This window comes from Embiotoca jacksoni, unplaced genomic scaffold, assembly GCF_022577435.1.
Source record: "Embiotoca jacksoni isolate LCO1_2020_lvr unplaced genomic scaffold, fEmbJac1.0.p SCAF_42, whole genome shotgun sequence".
Classification (NCBI taxonomy): domain Eukaryota; kingdom Metazoa; phylum Chordata; class Actinopteri; family Embiotocidae; genus Embiotoca; species Embiotoca jacksoni.
The window spans coordinates 3,176,327-3,201,992 of NW_027185395.1; the positions used below are offsets into that span (position 1 = coordinate 3,176,327).

The 25,666-nt window shown below is 44.4% G+C and overlaps 2 protein-coding genes across 4 annotated transcripts in view; one reads left to right on the forward strand and one right to left on the reverse strand.

Moving 5' to 3' along the window:
* Positions 1-25,666, reverse strand: part of LOC138210054 (NACHT, LRR and PYD domains-containing protein 12-like) — a 90,993-nt gene that overhangs the window by 60,543 nt on the left and 4,784 nt on the right. The window contains exons 1-5 of one of the 3 annotated variants that reach the window (XM_069168971.1): positions 4,715-4,782; positions 4,395-4,582; positions 3,214-3,363; positions 1,162-1,281; positions 129-355 (exon numbers count right to left, since the gene is read on the reverse strand). In XM_069168971.1, coding sequence (XP_069025072.1) covers positions 129-355; positions 1,162-1,281; positions 3,214-3,344 — 478 coding nt within the window. In that variant the 5' untranslated portion in view covers positions 3,345-3,363; positions 4,395-4,582; positions 4,715-4,782. Of the gene's footprint in view, positions 1-128; positions 356-1,161; positions 1,282-3,213; positions 3,364-3,991; positions 4,369-4,394; positions 4,583-4,714; positions 4,783-20,296; positions 20,471-21,237; positions 21,412-24,292; positions 24,467-25,194; positions 25,372-25,666 lie in introns of those variants that run through there. The other 2 variants (XM_069168970.1, XM_069168973.1) reach the window with 2 other exon arrangements.
* Positions 9,171-11,624, forward strand: LOC138210017 (uncharacterized). Its single transcript, XM_069168914.1, has 2 exons — positions 9,171-9,968; positions 10,064-11,624. Exon 2 carries the CDS (start codon positions 10,686-10,688, stop codon positions 11,622-11,624), a length of 939 nt encoding a protein of 312 aa, XP_069025015.1. The 5' UTR covers positions 9,171-9,968; positions 10,064-10,685.

Below are 25,666 nucleotides of genomic sequence, written 5' to 3' on the forward strand. Positions count from 1 at the left end.
AGAGGAACCTGGTTCAGTTCTGTTGGATTTACAATCATTTAAATGTCTGATGTAACAAATGAGACGGTATAAAACAACAGGTCCAGTTTTCAGAACCGAGTCCTCAGCAGACAGATGGACAGTCTTACTTTGTACAGTGCTGGTCTGACTGGTCTGCGGTCCAGGTCTGGATCTTTTTCCACACTGGGGACAGGAGGAGTCTCCTGATGGAGCCGACTGGTCCCAGTAGGAGGTGATGCACTGTCTGCAGAACTGGTGTCCACAGCTGGTGGAGACGGGATCTTTCAGGACGTCCTGACACAGAACACAGCAGGACAGCTGCTGGTCCTCAGAGACACCCCTCATCTTCCTCAATCTGTCAACACATTTCTTCATCACTACAATAATCGTCTGATGGTCGTTCAAATTATCAGGATTGAATGTTTCTGTCCAGAAGCTCAGAGGACACAGAGGACAGTAAAAGAGAAGCTAGAGTCAGTCTGTGATGAAGATGATGCTTCTTTGTGTTTCCACTGTCCTGCTTTCAGAGACTCTAATGAGCTGCTCTTCCTGTCAGGATGTCTTATTAAACACTCAGTGATCTACCTGCAGTTCTCTATTGATACTAACACCTCACTTTCTGCAGCCCTTTCACAGTAAAAGCCTTCACAGTGTTACAGTGACAGTGGTGCCTCTGCTTTTACTTTTTCTACTTCATTGGTTTATTGTTTCGTTGTCGTGTCTCTGTTTCTATAAACAACCAAATGAAAAATGAGTGAAACACAAATATTGAAACCAGAGAAGCCGTCTGAATCAGATTTTACCTGCAGAGAACTTTTATAGAAGTTCTGCCCTCAGATGTTTGTTCTGGACCTCACAGAACAATCTACTGTATGATGGAGAGAATCGAAGCTCAGAGGTCCACTTACTAAAGCTTTCAGATGTTTATAGGCTGAAACATGTTTTCAGTGGAAAAACTGGAATACTTTGTTGAAGTGTGAAATGTGAAAGAGGTTTTCTGGTGTTTTACTACAGAAATAATTTCAAACTAACATCCTCCTGATTTTAAACTGCACTGATAGTTCTGCTTCATGAATAAAAATATTTCAACTGAGCATTTTGTCTTCATACTCAATGTATCATCTTCCATGTGGTCAGTTTACAACAACAACAGTCTCTTACTTTGAGTCTGAAGGTCCTGGTTCAGAGCTGAAGACTGGAGCAAGTCCTTTGGACTGATCACTCTTCAGAGACAGACAGATGGATCCTGGAGACTCGGCTCTCTGACTGTTGAACTGATCTCTGCAAACACAAACATGTTTTTATCTATTTTATTCTGACCTGTGAAATGAATGAACATCACTGAAAAATGAATGAAAAACAAAACAAAGTCCTGATTGAAACAAATGCTGCTGATGTGTCTCCACTTCTTGTCTTATTGATTCTTTCCCTTCAGTTCAGGTTGATTTCACACATTGAGAACTGCCTGCTCTTCATTACTGTGCAGGTTTCCACTTTGTTGTGTTTGTGTGTTTGTTGTTTGGTTCTCAGCTTTTGTTAAATAATAACTGAAGCATCAGACTGTTAATACTGAGTGCTCAGGTTGCTGCTGTTTTGTGAAAGAAACTTAAAGAACATTTAACTTTTTCTTCTCCATATTTGACTGTTGTTGATAAACATATCACATATTAATTGAAGGGAAACCAGGCACAGAATAAAGGACTTTCAGTTAACATCAATAAGTTGGAGTCTGAAACTGTTTCCAACACTTGGAATGACGCTTTACAGTCTAAATGAAGAGTTTCACATGTCAACAGTTTGCTGTGGACTTTGAGCAACAGCATTTGATGAAAGGAGGAGAAAACAAGATGCTTCTCTGTGAACAGCCCTTAACTACCATTGACCGATACCTATGAGGCCTTCATGGGACACCTGTAAAACATACCATCTACTGGTATTCTGGATGTGAGGTGTTCAGACAGTCTCTCCAGGAATTATTTTGTGATTGTTGACATCAAAAATGTTTAATTTTGTGCTGGATTTTCTGAACAATTGTGAGGAAATTTGCAAAACTTTGTGGGAATTAGAAAAAATTGCAAGTTGAGAAACAAAAATGCCATTTTTTGTAAAGCGCTACCTGATAAAGGAACAAATATGTAATCACTTCCTTTGATAATATTCAAGCTGCAAATCACAAAAATATTTTAGTTTTAATCTTTTTATTTACTGAACTTGAACCATTCATTGAACTTAGAGAACCACGGGGCTAAAAGTTACAAAAAACCTCCTAAAAGCTGCGTATCTTTCCAGAACAAACAGTCTGTGACTGTCATATAGAAACAACGACGACATCAGCCGTCAAAATAAGAGCTTTGGATGCTGTTTAATTCATGTTCATTCAACACAGACCTGCTGTACGCACAACTTGACATGTGTATAAATGTTTTTAGCATACAATAACATATAATCACTTCCACTGATAATAAGCATTTCATGAGAACATTTCATTGTGAAGGGCACATTTCCCACAAACCCACCACTTCTGTTTTTTCTGCTTGTTCCTGTTTCCTCCGGTGCACAGAGTTTGTTTTGGGTAATGACAGCAAAGGAGGCAGAGCCGTGCTGATTGTAAATGAGGAGTTCATTTTAGTAATAGAGTGAGTTTTGTTTGAAATAACTTATTTTATTCTTTACTTTAAGCACAGCTTCTGCTGACGACATTTTTTTCAGAAGATTTGCAGCAATTAAAAATAAATGGCAAGCTCCCGCAAATATTGCAGTTTGCTTGAATTTACGTTAATTATTGTGATCACAAGATCACGATTTCCTGGAGGGACTGGTTCAGAGGACATCCGTAAATTGAAGCATGTACTGATTTTCTGCAGGTGAGGAGTTTAGGGGACGTCTGTAAATTGTAGCATCGACTGATTTTCTGCAGGTGAGGAGTTTAGGGGACGTCTGTAAATTTCAGCTCCAGAAGATAACCTGGTTCCACTCTGCCCCTCTAAACTGCATGAGTCCCTGTGTGACCGGTCGCTCCAAAGGGCCAGTAAAAACTCTGACCTACAGGCCAGTGGAGAAAAAAACATCACGTCGAACCCTGCAGGTGTGAACAGGACCTGTGACACGACAGCAGCTGTTCCAGGCAGTGACGTCAGCTGCAGAACCTCAACACACTAAGTTCTGTTATAACCGACAGTTTGGAGGTTCAAAGGTTGGTATCAGTTCTCTTACTTTGAGTGTGAAGGTTCTGGTTCAGTACTGAAGTCTGGAGGAAGTCCTATGGACCGATCACTCTTCAGAGACGGACAGGTGGATCCTGGAGACTTGGCTCGGTCCTCATCTTCCTCCACATAAACACTCATCTTCTGGACTTCAGTCAGTCTGAGAGGAAAACCAGGAACACTGAGTGAGAGCTCAGAACAGGAATCAGGACAAACAGGCTGTTTAAGAGTCACAGAGAAACAGAAACAGGAGGAAGTACCACACACTAGTTTTTACTCCTTTTCTTCCAGTCTAGTTGGTACATTATCTCTCTTCCCTTTATTTTCTCCATGTTTCCCTCCCATGTTCCTTAGAAATGATATAAATATGTGTCACATGAATTTCTACCTGTTACTCAGGGATTATGAGCTTTATAGAACAGATACTGAATTTAAAGGATGTTACAGCTGAAAGACAGCAGACTTCTCCTCTCCATGACACCTGGAAATGAAAAATCTTTCAATGATTAAAGTTGTTTCTTCCTTCATCAATCAGACCTACAGCTGCCACACATCCAACAGTTTCAGGTAAACAGTAAACGTGTTGTTTTCTACCAGCTGCATGTGTTTCCTGTCCAAACGGTGTGACGCAGTTTCAGAGCAGCTGGATCAGCTGAAATCTTTGTAACCACCGATGGATCAAACTGATGAGCTCATTCAGACTCTTCTTCCCTCCACAGTCCACAGGGAGAAAAGTGGCTTTCAGACTGACAGTAGAATAATAATAATAATGTTGTGTTAACACTCACCTGCCTCTGCAGTCAGTTTCCCATATCTGACCCGTCGTCTCAAAATGGACTGAACTAAAGTTTCAACACATTTTTACTTTCACTTTCACCTTTTTGGTCTCGTAACATGAGCTGGTAAAGTGTTGCTCCTCCCCTCTCTGTTAACAGGAACACGTGATCTGTGTGTGTGAGCGCGCGTGTGTGTGTGTGTGTGTGTGTGTGTGTGTGTGTGTGTGTGTGTGTGTGTGTGTTGCTCACAATTGAGCTTTTTAAAATGATGTGTTTATGAGTTTCTCTCGTGGCTTGAACAGGATGATTAAAAAGAGTTTTAGTATTTCTATGATCTACTTGGTCAAAGTTATATTTCATTTGTTTAAAGGGAGATGATGTGATGAATTCAGGAAGAAGTGAATGAAATCCTCACCAGGTGAATTCAGATCCCATCACAGTCGTTCTACCTTCACCTGCAGAGGAAACACAGAGAAGCTGCTGCTGATTCTGCTTCATCATCAGTCTGACGTCTTCGTCATCCTCTCAGAACCTCACTGTCAAAGTCTGGAAACTTCAAGATGACAGAAAACCAGAGTTCAACTCCGATCACACAGAAGGAAACTGCCAAGAAAAGAAAATATCTCAGACTATAAAATCTGTTTCACTGTTTATCAGTTCAAAGATAAATGTCAATGTTTCTATCTGCTACATAAAAGAAGGAAAGTACAAATAACAAATATTTCACATTATTACCTTTGTTTAACAGACTGGTGTCCATCTTTGAAGAGGATAAGTCTGCCCATAGACCGGTCACTCTTCATGGATACACACCTAGGAACATGTCCAGTTTCAAGTTCAGGTCCAGTTTTAGGTCCAGGACCAGGTCCAGGTCCAGGTCCAGCAGGTCTGAGCTGCTGCTTTGTTCTTCAACAGAACACACACAGAGCTCTGAGTGAGAATAATGATGGTGCTGTGATGTGAGTGCTGAGCTGTGACGTGGAGAAAAGTCGTGGACCGTTAGAGACAGTCGTCTCACCTCTGAGCTTCGGTCCGCCTCTCATGTTCCCCACACAGAGTGGTTTTAGAGGGACGGACTCCCTCCTCTCTGTCCACCCACTGATCCATAGCAGAGCCCACAGCTTCACACAAACACAACAACCTGCTCAGTACGTACAACATTCACATGACAACAATGTCACTCTTACCTTTGACAGAAACCTTTGAGCCCTGAACAGGATGAGTCTAAAACTGGTTCAAGTGTAAATATATTAAAATCTCCAAATCTGCTGCAACAACGTCCACAAATTTTTAAATGTTAAAATAACTTTTCATCCCCAAAATGTTTGTGATGCAGGTGTTGAGTGAAACCGAGTGTCTCAGTGCTGTAAGATGACTGTTTGAACACTGCAGGTATTAAAAGGTGAAACTAAATGCACTTATGTTTACAGTTGATCCAAGCTGTTCAACCAGTTCTGACATTCTCTGCATGTTTTCACTGAGGACTCCAGATCAGATTACAGTCAGACCGCTGTTCACTTTACCAGGTAATCACCAACAAGAATCCATGGAAATCAGTCTGAAGTCAAGTTCTTTAACTCAGAGAAATTCTTCACAATATTTAAACCTACAAGCATCCAGGAGACATTTTGAAACAGCCGATCGACATCAGGAAACATTTCTACGGTGGAGTCAGTGATCCAACACGGTGAGGTCAAAGTTCATCAGACATGTACAGATTTCTCTGGGAGGATTCTCACCTGCTCGACTTTAGGTCCACTTCCAGACACTTTCCACCTTCATGTGTGGAGGAAACATTTGGAGAGAAGAAGCTGCTCGTCCGTCCTTCGTCAGTCCTGGTGTCTGACAGCGTTTTATCTGAGGACGCCGTCACTTCCTCATAACTTCAGAGTCCAAGTTTAAAAGCATCAGTGACGTTAGAACCAGTCTAACCTGTGGCAGACATCCACTCAGTGGCAGAGAAATCTTACATCACATGATGCAGCTCTGCTGTCTGTCCACTAGATAGAGCTGACGAACCAACCAAAGATCAGCACAGAGACATGAGATGAAGCAGCAGCAGTTTGGACCACATACACATATGTTGGACATGTTGGTTTGTTATGAGTCAGAAAGCAGCCTGAGCTACCTGCCAGGGACCTGAAATCTGGTCCTCAGTCCTGGTTCCTGGTGTCTCCGCTTTAAATGGACTTTTCATCCCAAACACTTTTCTATAACAGCCTTTTTATTCACTTGAGCACACGTGACATCAGTTCAGACCGTGAGGGTTTGGTTTGTAGGTCTTTAGTGGGAGATTGGACCGAGTCGTGTCAGACTGGAAGTAGATCTGCCAAGAAAGAGCGTCACACCTCGTTGTTTGGTATCTTCGATCAGTCGAAGATACCAAACAACTTTTTAAAAAGTGCTGTAAATAACCAGAGCAGCGAGCAGCCGGGTTCTGTCATGACTTCTGACCGGATTTCTTCTCTACACCATCCATGCTTGGTTCGTTTACATTTTGTGTGGCACAGGACAACCCAACAATCACGTTTTAAACAACACAATTTCACTATGAACTATGGGAGAGTTCTTCAGGAGAGTCTGCAGATATGTAGACTCACAGAAAGTCGACATTAGAGCCCTCAAGGAGTTGATGATTTGACAGCGGGACAGAACTAAACCCTCACAGACTTACCGGAAAGTCTGGATTGGGCCGGTCTATTTCGTGGGCTGACTGCAGAGCGGCTGCAGGTTGGAGAGCAATCAGCAGGTGAGGTGGGCATGGCAGGAAAGAGGCCGGGCACAGAGAGACAGACTGAGGACCCCTGGTGGGTGGAGGGAGTGATGAGTCCGACGATGATGGTGTCTGACTTATCACAGTTTAGTTTGAGGGAGCTGGTTTGCACTAATGACATAATGTCAGAGGCAGTTGGTCAGGGTGGAGTGAGGTGCAGCGGTGAAGGATGATGAGGAGATGAAGAGGTGGATGGAGACTTCCGGTTAGCATGTGTGGTAAATTATGCTTAAATTGTGGTGGATTATGCTTATGCTATGCCCATTTATATATATATATATATATATATATATATGTTTAATCCAGTCTTTAATCAAATGCTATTATGATACTATATGTAACCCTGTCGACTCAGCATTAAGATATACTACTGCACACAGCTGTGTGCCCAAGGTCATGAAAACACAAAGTAAGTTTCGGTACGTGATAACTCACACGCGAGCTGAACTCAGATTCAGGAGGTCACGGTACCAACTCTCTATAATGAGTTGGTACTCCTCTTGTGGAACATCCGAGACTAAAGTCCCGCCCTACTGTGTATAAAGTATGTAATATCAAGTGCTCAGATCAGACTCCAACAGAGAGACCTCTGGTTGATGTTGGGCTCTCCGTGATATCATGTATGCTGAAGTTGCTGAATAAATCAACTTGCTGATTGAATCTGCCTATTGGTGTCTCTGATCAAAACAACTCGGTGGAATCAATTGGTGAATTCCAACAATTTGGGGGCTCGTCCGGGATCAGAGACAGAATTTGGAACTGATGAGGCAGGACACACAGACGCACAGAGACCACGATCGATCGGAAGATAAGGTGAGCAGAAGACCGAGTTTAATCTGAATTTCTGCGATTGAAAACTATTAAAATAAACCTCTGTGTATCTGTGCTAGAGCCAAGTCGCTAAAAAGGCATTTAAAGACTGGGATGAGTGTATTGGTTTCTGGCTGTGGCAAGCCCCACCGGAGGCCGACGGGTCTCCGGACGTAGCTGGGTTTAAAAGCCCGGGGTACTGAGGAACCCCCGAAATTAAATAGGGTTTAAAAGCCTGAGGTACGGTGTAAACCTCGAAAGTAACACAGGTTTAAAAGCCTGAGGTACGGTGTAAACCTCGAAAGTAACACGGGTTTAAAAGCCTGAGGTACGGTGTAAACCTCGAAAGTAATACAGGTTTAAAAGCCTGAGGTACGGTGTAAACCTCGAAAGTAACACGGGTTTAAAAGCCTGAGGTACGGTGTAAACCTCGAAAGTAACACGGGTCTAAAAGCCTGAGGTACGGTGTAAACCTCGAAAGTAACGAAATAATACGGGTTTAAAAGCCTGAGGTACGGTGTAAACCTCGAAAGTAACGAAACAACGTGAAATAATCTAAACGGTAGGGGCAGAAGAGGTCTAAGACCTGGTAGGAAGAGAGTAATTCCCAGTCTGGTAGGAAAAGATGGTAGGGACAGAAATCATGGACGGAGAATTTGATCAAGAAATAGATGATGGTGGATGGGGGCCATATGGGGCCCAAGTGAGAGTGATATTGGCCGGATTGGGGCCAACAGCAGGGGACAGAAAAGAAGAGAAAAGACAAGACAGGTTGAAAGAAATGTTAGAGGAAGCAGTGAAAGGGAGAGAAGATGTAAATCTGCCACTCGGTAGATTGTCGTGGGACAATGCTAAAGCCATGAAACTACGTAAAGAAGAGGCAGAGGCTGAAATAACAACCGTAAAATGGATGTTCCGAGGAGAGTGGAAGAAGCAGATAAAAAAAGTTGGACAAAACAAGTAGTAAATGGCATCAACTGGCGGTAATTTGGCAAGGAGTCAAACACGCGTGCAGAAAAGCAGAAGGAAAAGAGGAGAAAGTAGTAATCGCACCCTGTTCTCCGAGCGCTCCCTCTCCCCCTCCCTACAGCTTCACAGGAACTCCAGCAACAGGCGCCGCGGGGGAGAGGCCGCAGCCGAAGATAAGCACTCCAGCGGCCCGACCGGGACTGTATCCTGTCCTCACGGTGGGAGAAGGGACCATGCTGATAGAAACGGCCAACACAACGGAGGAAGAAGAGGAGGAGGAGAGAATGCAGTGCAAAAAGAGGAAAAAAAAAAAAGAAACAAAAGAAAAAAGGTAAGGAGAAGACCGTGAACCGCAGGTCCATCACTCCCTCTGACACAGGTTCATCTCAGGAGGAGGAGACCGGTCCCGAATGGGACAGACGGGAGCAAGAACAAGAAGAAAGCCAGGAGGAAGAAGCAGAAAGACCGATGGGTGATGAACTCAGAAGATTGCAACAACGACAAAGGGAGGAGTATCAACAGCAGATGGAGGAGTATTATGGTGAGTTACAGAACAAGCAAACTGAGAGGAGCGGAGGACCTCCACCAGCGCGACCCCCGCGATACTGTGACACCCCGCACCCGAAGAGGCAGACACAGAGCGAAGGTAAGCCGTGCACTGCTGTTTTGCGAATAAAAGGAAAATGGAGATCAGACACTAATTTGTCTGAAGTCTCGGAGGCGGCTCATCAGGTCAAACGTTCCACAAATGAGGCTCTGCAAAAAATATTGTTGAAAAGTTGTAAAGAATCACAAAGACAGAACGTGTACTGATAGAAGAGGAAGAAAGGGCAATTGATAAAGACCTGCACGAACTCAAACAGACACTGAGGGAGGACAGAGCCAGACAGGCTGTATTAGACGACATGACAGAGCAGATACAGGCAGACAGAGAAATGCACCGGACCGACTTAGAGAGAGTCTGGCAGGGACCTGCATATCACACATGCTCAAAGAAAGAAGGAGGAGCGGGCAACTTCCCCCTCCTGTACACCAGAAGCGGACAAGCTATATACAAACCATTGAACCTGACAGACGTGACTGGACTGACAAACCAGCTGCCTCCAATCACAGAGGGAGGGAATATGTGGATCATGCAGTTCGAAAAATTGACAACGGGACAAAACATGGCGTTAGGGGACTGGAGAGCAATTATTGCACGATGTGTGACTCCGGCTGAACGCCGACAAATCGAAGTAGATGCCGGGACTACTAACACACCCGATGAAGAGCCACTGTGTGTGGTATTCAAAAGACTAGCTGAAGAGACCAGACAGACCTTCCTGGCCCCCAGAGGCCCCGCCATTCCCAAACTAGGGTGGGACCCTAAAACACCCCCCCGACAGCATTTGTCAGAGGTTAAAGAAGAATGGACTAAGTGTACTGGGGTGCACCCAAGTAAGAGCTCACAGGAAGTATGGTTCAGACAGGCAGTTATGGAGGGGCTGCCCAAATCTGTGCAACAATTAATGATGGATAATCCTGATTTACAGGGCAGTGACAGCCAGACATGGGAAAGACATCTGGTACACCACCTCCAGAGGGCGAAGGATGCCACCGACAAGGACAGCGACGATGTGAAAGAACTCCAGAGACAGCTGCTCAAATTACAGCTGGGACAGGCCAGAAAAGATGTCAATGACGACAAAAAAAAAAAAAAAAAAAGAGGTAAAATTAATGATGTCTGGCCCCGATCATACTCCTGATCTGTATCCTGTCCCCTCATGGGAGGAGCATCCTGGCCCTCCCCATAGGTCTCCGGCATCGTATGACAGGGGAGGATACCGGATGGAAAGGGGGAGAGGACGTGGGCGAGGATGGGACCGAAGAGACGTGGGGGCAAGAGGAGGTAATGATGGAAAATGTTATTACTGTGACCAATATGGTCATTATGTACGCAACTGTCCAGAAAAGCAGCACACCGAAGCCAGAGGCCGTGGAGGACCACGTGGACGGGGACCCCCAGGAGAAAGAGGAGGCCCCAGAGGACGTGGCGGCCCAGTCTACACGCAATATCCAGTGTGGGAGGACCCCTACGGTGGTGAACACGACTACATGCTGCCACAATGACGCGATACACGGAGAAACCCCACACACAGACCCACCCCAGAGCCCATGATGAACATGACAGTGGCGGGAGAAGAGGTGCCATTCCTGGTGGACACAGGTGCCACATGCTCCACCATGAACCAACCCCTTGGTCCCATATCCAACCAGACTATGAGCGTCGTGGGGTTCTCCGGGGTGAGTCAAACTTTATCATTTACCACACCACTACCCACCCAACTGGCTGGACAGCAGCACCTCCACCGTTTCCTGATCTCCCCAGAAGTCCCTGTTAACTTACTGGGTCGAGACCTGCTCATTAAATTGGGTGCCACAATATTGTGTGGCCCCGAGGGTCTCGTCGTATCTTTCCCAAACGGTACTGACATTCCCTGTGGATTGACCTGCGAACGTAGCGGACAATACCTGGTTCGGTCTCTGGACACACTGCATGCTGACATCTACTGGGGGCTGTTGCAGCCCTCACATGAACCAACAACAGGACTGCTCTCAGCCTACAACTCCTGGCGTCCCTGGATATCCCATGTACATCCCTACGTTCCTCCTCCCGATCCTCCCCATCTGACCCTGTTCTACGATCGAGATGGAGACGAGTGCTATCTTGAAGCATTCCAGGAACAAATCCAAGGTAAGATTTGGCAACTTCACACAGGTGATATACTCGTGGGACAGGAAGGAGTGGCGGCCATAGGTGAGTTGAGTACAGAACAGGAACTCTGGTTTAAAATGTCTGACACATCGTTTCCACATGTCTCGTTGGCTCTGCATCCTCAACATGAAGCCCGGGAGTTAGGGCCCATGGTTAAAAGAGGGCATGACTGCCAGGACTGGGAGAGCACCTGTATTCCACGAGTGCTCCGATCCAGGTCCCTCAATATGTTTCGCATACACAACAGCACGTCTGATGTTATTACACTGGAGCATTTGTGGATCCCAGGGATCACGGGCGTGACAAATCTGATCACTCTGACGCAGTTTCCCTCCTGACAGCGCTGCCTGACTCTCTGTGGTCACAGGGACCGACAGATGTGGGTTCTGTACAGTGCACACCAGTAACGTTCTCCATCAGTGCAGATTCCCCTGTGTGGGTACCACAATATCCACACAAACCAGCGGCGGTGGCAGGTATTGCAGAAACGATACAAGGCCTCCTAAATTCCGGAGTGTTGGAAGAATCTAGATCGGCCTGGAACACGCCCATCCTGCCGGTGGAAAAGAAAGGGACAGGCAAGTTTCGCATGGCACACGATTTAAGAGCCATTAACAAAATATTGACCACTAACACGGTGCCAGTTCCCAACCCCTATGTAGCTCTGAATAACCTCAGTCCTACTCACAAGTATTTTACCTGTGTCGATTTGGCTAACGCATTTTTCTGTCTCCCACTGGCCACTGAGTTACGTGATGTATTCTCCTTCACGTATCAAAACCAACAGCTGCGGTACACGCGACTACCTCAGGGCTTTGCTTTGTCCCCAGGCATATTTAATCAAGTGTTGAAATCCTGTCTGTCTGACCTCGAGCTGCCACCAGGTACTGTCCTCATACAGTACGTTGACGACCTCCTCCTCGCATCTGACACAGCCTCAGACTGCCTGACTGCCACCACTGACCTCCTGCGACATCTGAACACACATGGGTTCAAGGTTAGTAAGGCTAAACTACAGATAGCACGACAGCAAGTTTCATTCCTAGGGAGACTGATATCTCAAAAGGGGGCCTCTATGTCTCCTGCACACCGCACCACCATCTTGCACCACACTCAGCCACACACTGTCAAAGACATGCTCTCGTTTCTGGGCCTGGTCGGTTACAGCAGACATTACATTCCCAATTTTACCGGTCTCACACAACAGCTACGGGCCTTAGTCCGCGAAATTGGAATGCACAACCTCACTGCCTCTCTTAACTGGACTTTGGAGGCTGAACAAGCATTCATTCGATTAAAACAGGCTCTGGCTAAATCCTGCGACCTAGCCATACCTGACTACACCCTCCCGTTCCATTTGGATGTTTCTGAAACAGACTCCGTGGTCAATGGAGTATTGTTTCAGAAAAAAGGGGGTGATAGAACAACATTGACATATCTCAGCATAATGCTGGATCCAATGGAAAAAAGACATCCATCATGCACAAGACACGCAGCAGGAGTGGCCAAACTGATCACTAAGTGCGCACACATAGTCATGGGACACCCACTGCACGTCCTGACATCACACAGCATCGTGGCATATGTAAACTCACAGACATTTACAATGACCTCACTGAGACAACAACGACTATCCAAAGTTCTCGAAGCTCCGAATTTGCTCTTCACACACGAAGGCATCAACATGGCCGACAGAATAGGACATGGACCTACACACGAGTGCACGACACGAGTGACATTAGAAGACAAAGCGCGACCAGACCTGAAAACAAGCCCAATAGCCGGGGCAGACGACGTGTATACAGACGGCTGCTGCTTTAGACACCCACAAGAGAGGCTCAAAGCAGGATATGCCGTGGTAAAAAGACAACGAGACGACTACCTGACAGTGACAGCTGAACGCCTCAAGGGGGCCCCATTGGCACCAAGAGCAGAAGTGGTGGCCCTGATCGAAGCACTTAAATCGGCAGCAGGGCAAAAGGTGAACATATACACTGATTCGGCTTACGCAGTGCATGCAGCCCAGGTAGATTTAGGACAATGGATTAGGGCGGGATTTCGAACCGCCAGTCAAACACCGATCAAACATGAAGAAGAAATGAGAGAGCTGGTGGACGCCCTACAACTCCCGGAAGAGGTGGCTATACTCAAGTGCAGAGGACACGACAGCGGCAACTCCCCACAGGCCAGAGGAAACCAGGCAGCGGATACAGCTGCCAAAAAAGCGGCAGGATACCAGGTCACGATGTGCATGGTAAGAGATGATTGTGAAGACCGGCAGAATATATTGACTCTCTCCAAAATAGGAGAAGAACAGGACAAAGCATCCCCGCAGGAGAAATCAGTATGGGTGCAAAGAGGAGCAAAGAACGCTGATGGAATCTGGAGAAGCGCAGATGGCCGGCTGGTCATGCCTCCAGGACCACGAGAATCTCTCCTACAGGAAGCCCATGGAGTGGGTCACCATGGAGCAGCGCAAATGAGGAAAACCCTGGAGGAATGGTGGCATCCATATCTACAGGACATGATAGCACACGTGGGAAAAACCTGCCCAGAGTGCACAAACTACAACGTCAAACCTCCTTATAAACCGGGCCCGGGTAGGTATGAACTGAAAACTGTACCAGGGAAAGAAATAATCATTGATTTTACAGATATGATCAAGCCGGTACGAGGATGCAGATACATACTGATGTGTGTTGATGCATACACTGGCTGGCCTGAAGCCTGGCCAGCAAGGAAGGAGGACAGCAAAACTGTGATAAAATGCCTGATTAACCATTACATCCCACAGCATGGTTTTCCTGAAAAAATTAGGTCAGACAATGGTACACATTTTAAGAATCAGGATCTGCAGCAGGTAGAAGCAATGCTGGGGCTGAGACATGGGTTCGGCTCAGTGTATCACCCACAGTCCCAAGGAAAAGTAGAGAGAATGAATCAGACTGTCAAAGTTAAACTATCAAAAATATGTGCACAAACAGGTCTGAACTGGGTAGATGCTCTGCCACTGACTCTGCTTTCCATCAGGTCATCAGTCAACAGGACCACTGGACACACCCCATTTGAACTGGAGCATGGGAGACCGTTTCCAGGTCCCAACAGAGCTCTCCATGGGGGGAGAGAGGACAGCCGTATTTCACACAAAGAATGGTATAATCAAACTGCGGCTGTCAATTCTTATTTTGCGAAACAGATAAGTGAGGATCCACGCGGAACCGTGCCAGAACTCTCCCTGACGGACTGGGTCCTGCTGAGAGTCATCAAGAGAAAGTGGAGCGAGCCTAGGTGGACTGGACCCTTCCTGGTGACCGAGAGGACATCACACGCGGTCCGGCTGGAGGGCAAAGGAGACACCTGGTACCACCTCTTGCAGTGTGCGCCAGGATTGGAGCCACAGAGGACCCTGCAGGAAACGGCTGCGGACGTCGTGAAGAACGCCTCCAAAGAGTGAGGTGTTAGCCCACTTACAACAAGGGTCTGCCAGGTCCCCTGAAGACATACTTATGTTACATTGGATTTGTTTTGGAACAGTCTTTCTAAAGTTTCTGGACGTTTTGTGATGTGTGTTTTCATGGTATGATTCTGTTTGTGATCTCTTAAAATGAGATCAAAAGGGGGAATTGTGGTAAATTATGCTTAAATTGTGGTGGATTATGCGTATGCTATGCCCATTTATATATATATATATATATATATATATGTTTAATCCAGTCTTTAATCAAATGCTATTATGATACTATACCCTGTCGACTCAGCATTAAGATATACTGCACACAGCTGTGTGCCCAAGGTCATGAAAACACGAAGTAAGTTTCGGTACGTGATAACTCACACGCGAGCTGAACTCAGATTCAGGAGGTCACGGTACCAACTCTCTATAATGAGTTGGTACTCCTCTTGTGGAACATCCGAGACTAAAGTCCCGCCCTACTGTGTATAAAGTATGTAATATCAAGTGCTCAGATCAGACTCCAACAGAGAGACCTCTGGTTGATGTTGGGCTCTCCGTGATATCATGTATGCTGAAGTTGCTGAATAAATCAACTTGCTGATTGAATCTGCCTATTGGTGTCTCTGATCAAAACAACTCGGTGGAATCAATTGGTGAATTCCAACACATGCGAGGGGGATAGACGTGCCTAAGGGAGGCTCCCGTGCTTCGCCACTTTTACATTATTCAATCTTAAAAACGCATTGATATTTCTGCCTGTACGGCTTCATCTTTACATCTGAGAGACAATGAGCCATAAACTGCGGACGAAGAAAGAGGAACGAGCCACCACATCACCGGGAGGGACGACGACAACGGCTACAGCAACAACTAAAGTCAAGATGGCTAACTCTGCTAACGCTACGTGTGGCTCGACGTCTCTCCCGGCATACTTGGATAAGTTACACACCATGCTGGTTAGTGACCTCAAAAACACGATTGATGAGGCCTTGGCCCCACTGGTGGACTCGATCAACAAGCTACGTGAAACTGCGGAGGATCACGGCCGGCGCGTTACCGATATCGAGGAAGCCCTGTCGGACTACAGTGACAGAATTGTCGACCTCGAGGAAATGTGTGCCTCGTTAAAAAACAGAAACACCATTCTCACTGACACAGTGGAAGATCTTGAAAACAGATCGAGGCGGTGCAATTTGAGTGACCAACTTGGCGGAGAAAGTAGAAGGGACTGATCTGGTCAAATTTATGTCGGGCTTTTTTGCCGAGACCTTGGGAAGCGACTTATTCCCCACTCTGCCGACTTTGGACCGGGAATTGTTATTGTACACAGATGACTTTCTGTTGTATATGTGAATGACCCAGTGGCATCTTCTCCTACAATTAAATTGATTCTGATGGAATTTGGCTCATTTTCAGGATATAAATTGAACTTCAAAAAGAGTGAATTGTACCCAATAAACAATTTGGCTTGCCAAATTCAACAGTCTTCAGTACCTTTTCGTTTAACCAGTTTGGGTTTCAGGTACCTTGGTGTGAACATAACCTGCAGTCTTGCCTCTCTCCATACAGTCAACTTTAACCCCTTAGTTGAAGATATGAAAAATGACCTTAGATGGCGCAACCTGCCCCTGTCACTTCCTGGCAGGGTGCAGTCTATAAAAATGAATGTATTCCCCAAATTTCTGTACTTGTTTAGATGCTTATCAATATTCTTGCCAAAATCTTTTTTCCAATCTACTGATAAAATTATTTTAAACTTTATCTGGTCAGGTAAGCCGCCACGAGTGAGCAAGGTCTTTCTCCAACGCCCGAGGGACATAGGTGGCCTGGCTCTTCCTAAATTATTTTTTTTATTATTGGGCAACTAACATTAAAAAAAAATATCATTTTGGATTAATGCCCGAGACTGACTGGTGCATTTTGGAGGCTCAATCATGCTATTCCTCTTTTCTTCCTGCATTGATATACTCATCTCTTCCGATAAAACTGTCCAGCTACTCTTCTAACCTGATTGTCCTCGCTACACTTAGAATTTGGATTCAATTTCGTCTTCACTTTAAATTTCTAACAGCTTCTTCTCTGGGTCCAATTAGTAATAATCATCTATTCCCACCTTCTGTAGTGGATAAAACCTTCTCACAGTGGAAAAGAAGAGGACTGAAGTGTTTCAGGGATCTTTATGACGATGACCACCTCTCTAGCTTTGACTCTCTTTGTAAGAGATGTGACCTGGACCGTTCAAATCTCTTCAGATACTTTCAGGTCCGCCACTTTGTAATGAAACACTTCCCGTCATACCCTCACCTCCCATGCAAAACACTTTGGGAAAGCCTACTGGACTCAGAAGGGGCTGATCTCTAAAGTTTACAACCAGATCATTACAATCAAAACCAAGTGGGAAAGTGAGTTGAATATGAACCTGACAGAGAATTGGTGGGTGGGTGCACTGAAGAGGGTGAACACATCTGCGTCCTGTGCCAGACTTGGTCTTATTCAGTTCAAAGTGGTCCATAGGATGCACTTTAGTAACAGCAGACAAGCTAAAATGTTCCCAGGCCATGACGCAGGATGTAATTTTTTGATTTGATTTGATTCACTTTATTAATCCCCAAGGGGAAATTTCTTCACTACAGCAGGGGGGCTCTCAGGGGGGAGCTGCTGCAGGCTGCCACTAACACGGCGCCAGGTAACCTGACCTGAGGTGCATGTTTTTGGATGATGGGAGGAAGCCGGAGAACCCGGAGAGAACCCACGCAAGCACAGGGAGAACATGCAAACTCCGCACAGAAAGGCCCAGGACCGGATTCGAACCTGGAACCTTTTTGCTGAGGCGACAGTGCTAACCACTGCACCACCGTGCCGCCCCAAACCGTTGTGGTTATCCTCAAGCAGATTTATTACACATGTTTTGGGCGTGTCTTAAACTTGGACATTTTTGGTGCTATGTTTTTAATACTTTCTATAGTTTTAGGGATCAAATACAACCGTGCTTCTGGCAATCTTTGGAATCCCAGCCAAACCCATCCTATATGGTACCAAAGAGAACGATATTATTGCCTTTAACACTCTTCCGGTGCTTCGTAGAATACTTCTTGCTTGGAAGTCTCCAGGTTCCCCATCTCAGTCTGCCTGGCTTAAGGATGTGATGTTTTTCTTGAGTCTTGAAAAAATTAAATACGCACTTAGAGGCTGTAATGACCATTTCACTAAGAAATGGCAACCTTTCATTTCATATTTTCAAAATCTGTCAGTGTTGCCCACTGAATGAGACACGTCTGGTAATTTGTACTGATCTGTCTGGTCCTCTGTCCTTCCCTTATCTGTCTGATTAACTGCAACGGAACTTAACTACTTAACTATAGTTTTACAATACTATACTTCACAAACTCTATGTGAACGGACGTGAAGGCCATGTGGGTGGGTGGGCATTTTTTATTCATTATTATTATTATTATTATTATTATTATTTTACTCTTATTTTTTCCTATCTTATTTTATTAACTTATTTACTTTTGTTTGTTCGTTTTACTCTCCTGTTCTTTTCTTCTTTACTATTGGAAACTGATTAACACATACACAAAAAATGAAAATACTTGCTCTTTGATCCTTGTATGTCATACTGTGCATTCTCATCAATAAAGTATATTTAAAAAAAAAAAAGAAAGGAAGGAATCCCATCCCAACACAATCAAGGATTCAAACATTATTTTTACAGGTATCTCCAGTTAAGAGACGATTACAGAAAATAAATCTGGGTGGACCCCTCCAGGGAAACGAACAGTTTCAAGTTATTAAGAAAGCTTAATAAGGGAAGCAATACAAGAATAATATCAACAATATATCAAAGATTAAATCTTAACAACAAACATTCAACTAAATACATGAAAGAAAAATGGGAGAGGGGGCTAAAAATAGAAATTGCAGATGATTGGTGAAAAATTTAGAAAATCCATCAGACATCCAGCAGCTCACAGACTTGGAGGGAGTTCTCCTGGAAAAACTTGGTGTGTTTTTTTCATTACACCAAAGGTGAAGAGTAAACAACTAAAAAGACAGAAAATAACTGTTTTGGCAAATGGTATGTAAAGTGCTACAACAAATATTAGGATATAAGATGCCATTGAACTGTAAAACACTTTAACTCTGTAATTTCACTGAAGAAAACATTTCTGGAAATGACAGATATTTGGTGAAAATACTCTTAGTAGCATGCAAAACATCAATTACGAGGAACTGGGGAAAAGTAGAATCACCAACAAAACATCAATGGACCACAATTGTAGAAGAAACCTACACGATGGAAAAACCGGCGTATAATGAGATAAAAAAAAAAAGAAAAAAAAGAAGCATAACTGGATGAGAAAATGGAGAAAATGACAGAATTCAACATTTGAAGTGACGACTTAAGTATGGAACTGTGGAAAAAAAAATAAAAGCAGAGCTGTACAACAGAAAAAAGGAATTTTATATCCCAGGCTGTTTACGAGTTGTTATTTTATGACTTTTTGGAAAAGTTATTATTATATTGCTCTGCTTTGAAAAAAAAATTAAGATTTAAGTGAAAAAAAAATAAAATTAAAAAAGTTAACCTGAGTGTGAAATAAAGAGGAAACTTGGTTTCTCATGGCCGCCGGCAGAAAACGCCACCGCTGGTTATTTACAGCTGACCTGCTAACATGATCATCATCATCATCATCATCATCATCATCATCATCATCATCATCATCATCCTCCCGGCCCAGTCAGAGTCTCTGTACACCTGCTGCTGCTTCAACCTCTCTGATCATCAGGACACACACCGTCCTGTTCTCCTTCACACATCATCACCTCCATCTGTAGAGAAGCAGAGAGAACAGAGGTGAGAACCGAGTGTCTGCAGAGACTCCCTCCATCAGCTGTCAGTCAGTGATGCAGTACATCAGAATAAAGAGCAGCAGGACTTCAGTCCTGTTCAGAGCAGCCATGCAGCAGCCTGCTTCCTTACAGCTCTCATGTTAACGTGTTAGAGAGAACACGCTAAGCTCCAAGCTCACAAATCTGCACACAGTTTGAGGAAACAAACTGCTGAGTCACGATTACTGGACTCCAGCAGGTTTGTTGAACCACTATGGTTACTAATGTAATGCTGGTTCTGTGATGTGCAGGCTGCAGTCAGACTGATCTCAGAGCTGTTCAGGGTTGAAATGAGAGAACAAACAGTCTGAAATTAGATGTAATGGACGAGGACCGCCGTCTCTCTACTTCCTGTCAGCTGGAATCAGCTTTACTTCCTGCACACATGAACTCAACAACAGCAGTCGTCTCCATAGCAACTCAAACTCAGGCTGATCTGATTGGCTGACTGTCGTCTTTCCGTCTCCTCTCACAGCTGCACTGAGAAGGTTTTCATGAAACACTGGATCTTTGATACCAACTGGGTTTGTTACGTCAGTGAAAGCAGCACGGAGCGACTGCAACCCTCTACTGACCTCACAGTCTGCAGTCATGAACATGAGACATGAACGAGCTGCTGATTATACAGAGAAGACATACAACAGTAACAGACAGTGAACTTACTCCAGAGTCTCCAGTCTACAGTGTGGACTCTCCAGAAAACCACACAGCTGCTTCACTGCTGAATCCTGCAGCTTGTTGTCTCTCAGGTCCAGATGTTTCAGATGGGAGGGGTTGGACTTCAGAGCTGAGACCAGAGAATCACAGCTGATCTCTGACAGCCTGCAGCCCCTCAATCTGAATAAAGAATAAAAGATGTGAGTTCAGAATCATTCAGTGTTTCATGGTGTGTTCAGAGCTGAAGAAGGTTCACAATGTACAAGTTTAGAAAATGGAAACTCCAAACAGCTGCAGGTTGAAACAGTGAAACAGAAGCAGTGAAGAAGAGCTCTCATTAATATGAATGACAACATGTTGCTGCTTCAATAAAGACGGAGTGACTTCAGCTCTTAAACTCTGCAGCTCCACCAGCGGCTCCATCGATACAAACTCATGTTGTCCAACAAACTGATCCCAGATTCCACTGAAGATCCTCAAGTTTACAAAGAAAACAAGCATGTCCGACGGAATGTGGAAGAAAAGTCTATCAGATGATCCAAACTACATCTACAACATCTGATCTGATGTGATCTGTTTGAATATTTCAGTCCAACATCATCACATGACTCCAGACCAGTGTGAACAAGCGCATACTGAACATTTATTTGTTGCAGTCTGATGTTGTGAAAAGATTTAGGTTTTTATTTCAATGTCAGACTTTAAGGTGAAAATCCAGAGTTTCACAGTCGATCATCCAGTGAAGGATTTGTCTTCTTTTATGAAGGTTTTAAATGTGGACTTTGCTCTGCCACAGTCAGTGGACTAAACCAGTGAAGAAGAAAACAGACTTTCCCCTGAAGATCCTCAGTGTGGATCAGTAGAATATCAGCTGATGTCTGCAGTTTAGTGTCACCACAACTTTCACATCATGTTCATCTCAGCACAACTAAAACATGGTGTCTTACTTCAGAGTGTCCAGTCTACAGTGTGGACTCTCCAGAAAACCACACAGCTGCTTCACTGCTGGATCCTGCAGCTCGTTGAAACTCAGGTCCAGATGTTTCAGATGGGAGGGGTTGGACTTCAGTGCTGAGACCAGAGAATCACAGCTGATCTCTGACAAACTGCAGCTCTTCAATCTGAATAAAGAATAAAAGATGGAGATAAAATCATGTGTGATCAGTTTGAATGACTTTGTCCTTCTGTTATTGAGGATCTTCATCATGTCAGCCTTCTACTGACATCATCCAAATGTCAGCACAACATTCATCAGTTACGTTTTGAGAACAGGACTGGACCCAAAAGGATGACGACCCTGAGCTGAGGACACCGGAGAAGACGGAGGAACTTGAACGGTCACATAGTTTACGTGGGTTCCCAATGGCCAGACACGAGACAGATAAACAGTGAAGAGGTTTATGTGGAAGTGGAGCGAGCTCAACCCGAGAGGTTCAGGTCAGGAATTCTGGTAGATTTGGACCGAGTGGCTGAGGAGCCGGGCCTTGGTAGCTGAAGACGGGCGGAGCCGATCGGGTAGGTAGCCGAGCCAAGGTGACCATAAACCGGCAGAGCAGCCGAGGTGAGCGGCTGGAGGCTCGGCCTGGCTGCAGGTCAGAGATGGAGGTGAAGCCGAAGCAGAGCAAACGAGGAACCGACGACAGGAAGACTGGACTACAGGTATCAAAAGAGGTTTTAGAAAGAAGATGAACTCAGTAAAACTAAGGGGCCCATCAAGAGCTCTAGCACTCTGGGAGACTGGACAATCTGCTGCTAAGCAACTGCAGCACTGCAGCATTTAACCAGAGGAGGGCTGATGAGGAGGTTGCGTCCAGGTGTGTAGCAGGTGATCGACGTCAGGTGGAATGAATGAGTAACTGGTAACTCAGACTTTCTGGGGCCTATTTCACTAAAACTATATCAGGGTTCAAGCAGGGATTTTCCAGGTATCCTGACGAACACATAATAAGGAGGAAATTTACCAAATCGCAGTACAATGAATTAGAAATTATGTGTGTGAGCGCACGCATGCACACGAAGAGAGAAAGAGAGAGAGGGGGTGGGTGTAATCTTCATTGTGAATAATATAATATAATATAATAATAATATATTAAAATCATAATATAAAAATAATATACTCATAATCAAGCATTAATATAATATTATAGTAATATTAACTTCCTTTGCTCACTTTTAAGACATTAATGTGTCCAACTGATAATTAGAGCCATTAACTCCTTGAATTATAGAGTTATGACAGTTTTCAGATGTGTGGGCGGTGAATGTTTATTATTTATTATCAGTCCACTGCTGTCTACCTGTTGATGCTCTTTAATTAAAGCAGCAGTGTTTCCTTTATTTACATATTTGGTCATTTCCCTCCTTGTATGCTTCCATTAAAAGCTGTTTCTCACTGGGATTTTAGCATCATCACACCTCTTTTCCATTTCTCCATCAGTGAATCTGTGATCTACCTCATGGTCTTTTCAAGACAGCCGTGAATGCTCATTCATTGGGATTAATTCCACCCGGCTTGAACTCGCTGCACCTAATCAGCAGGCTTGTTGTGAAGCAGCTTCATCCAGGATGCAGTGACTGGGCTCGGTCAAGCCTGGCTTTACTCTCTTATCTGGATATCTTCATTCTGCTTCTGTGAAACAGGCCCCTGGTTTCAGCTCTGAGCATGAAAGAGGAGGAGTTTGCAGCATCTGACCAATCACAAACATGGACACGTGTTCTGACATCAGAGCGGCTCATTTTAAAAACCAGAAGCAAACTATAATTTTAAAAACCTACAATGAAGTTAAACACATCATCCAACTGAAAGCAGCACAGCAGCTGCTGAATGATGAAGGGTGTGATGTAAAAAATTCACAGAAAGATCGGACTAATTACATGAGGATATTTCATTAAATTAATGTATTATTATGTGTATTCTCATGACGTATATGAACGTTTTAGTCTCATCATTTCACCTGCAGCCTCGGAGGAGTTGAACGGACCAAGGAGCAAATAATACATGAATATAAAATCATAATTCAAAGCTGTAGGAAGGTTTACTGTCAGATCTTAAAAATATAATTGCAGTGATTTAGTTCATCAGTCAGTCTGTTGTTGGATGATATCAGTAAAAACACAATGATATTAATATATAACTCGTAAAAATCACAGAGGAAACACATAGGACTGTCTCTCTCTTTCTGTCCCTCTGTCCCTCTGTCTCTCTGTCTCTCCGTCTCCCCGTCTCTCTGTCTCTGTCTCTCTGTCTCTCTGCGTACCGAGCTCCACTGGATCTTTTCTGATTGGTGATTTCATTTTTCAGAGATCTGATTGGTCAGTAGGCGGTACTTTCTTACGTTTTGATCCGATATCTCCAACATAACCTGTTCTGGACCAGGTTAAGTTTGCAACATCAGTTACCATGGTGATCTAGCCAAGTTATAAGAGAGTGACCTTGGTGACACTGACAACCCTTTAGTCTCAACATACCTCACTAACCCACTGATCTGGCTTCATAGTTCAACCCTCAGGGAAGACAGGAAACTGGTGGATCCTAACATCATCCACCTCTTCATGTCAACACAGATCAATAAGATGCTGCTCACCTCCGTCAGGTCTCTCATTACACCATCACTACTCTACTGATACTTTAAACAGCTGCAGCTGATGATGTGCTTTCATCTGAGTGTGTTGTGAAGGATCAATATCAGTGATCAGACTTTATCTGTGAGGTCACACTGAAAGAAATCGTTGAGTTTCAACAGATCAGAGTTCAGAGGATCTTCTGTTTCCAGCTGAGACTCTTTAACACACATTACAAACATTCATTTAACAACCATCAGAGAACATTTTCTACACTTTCTGCAACAAACACTCGTCTGTTGGAACAACTCACTGAGTTCAGGACCAGAGAACAGAAAATCATTCACAGCTTTAAGGATGGAGGTTCTGTTTATACATGAATGAGCTGCAGCTGCAGATTAAACAGAGAAGATATACAACAGTAACAGACAGTGAACTTACTCCAGAGTCTCCAGTCTACAGTGTGGACTCTCCAGAAAACCACACAGCTGATTCACTCCTGAATCCTGCAGCATGTTGTCTCTCAGGTCCAGATGTTTCAGATGGGAGGGGTTGGACTTCAGAGCTGAGACCAGAGAATCACAGCTGATGTCTGACAAAATGCAGCGCCACAATCTGAATAAAGGATAAAAGATGGAGGTAAAAATAACAGATCAGTTTGTCCTTCAAAGAGTAACTCTGTCCTCTCTGTGACTGTGGATCATCAACATGTTGGCCTTTTTCAAACATCATCAGTTACTTCCAAACTCCAGTCAAAGATTCCATGTAGCTTCAGTTTCAGCAGCTCTTCATTGATTTTCTCTGCATGTTACAATAGATCTGAAATCCATCACAAACCCAGCAGAGGGACAGACGACTGAGAACAACGTTGGTTCTTTGACTTCCTGTCCCTCCACTGCAGCTCACACAGGAAACACAGCGACTGGATCTGTGAACTCAGACTGCTGAGGACACGGATCACTGTCAACTTTACATGTTCACACACAACACGGCTGTGGATGATGTCGTCCATCTGGTACCACTGGAGTCAGGTCATCAGAGGATTTCTTCCCAGACAGAGTGGACAGGAGGGAGGACTGCTGACACTGACACGTCTTTTCATGTCCATATGGACATGTGAGTGTTGTATTCAAACACGTGTGAACCTGTGTGCTCAGACAAACATGCAGATGCTTTATTATTTAGTTTCTGTTTCAGTCTGAAGGTCTGAAGCTCATCAGGACTTTTCTGAAAGCTCCGAAGTTTATTGAGATTTGTGCTCAGAAATCTCCAACATGAACTAAAGTGTGACACATGAAGTTCATGAGTTCAAGAACTACAGCAGCAGCAGACAGTGAACTGACCTCAGAGTCTCTAGTCGACAGTTCAGACTCTCCAATCCAGCAGACAGCAGCCTCACTCCTGAATCCTGCAGCTCGTTTTCACTCAGGTCCAGATGTTTCAGGTGGGAGGGGTTGGACTTCAAAGCTGAGGCCACGACTTCACAGTGAGTCTCTGAGAGTCCTCCACATCGTATTAATCTGTGATGAGAGAATAAAGAAAATGTGTTATTATAAAAGCAGAAATCAGTGTTAGAAAGAATTCAGTTTGATTTATTTAGCACCAAATCAGAACTTTATTCATCTCAGGGATCTTTAACACAGTAAAGTTCTTCCAACAGAACCGCAGAACATCCCAGAGAGGAACCCAACAGTTCAACATGAGCGACAGCTGGAAGAAAAAACACCCTTTAACAGGAAGAAAATCAAACAGAACCAGAACCAGACTCAGAGGTGGAGAACATCTGTTAACAGAACCACACTCAGAGTTGGAGAA

Coding starts and splice junctions, on each gene's coding strand:
- LOC138210017 (XM_069168914.1), top strand. CDS start 10,686: ATGATGAACATGACAGTGGCGGGAGAAGAGGTGCCATTCCTGGTGGAC.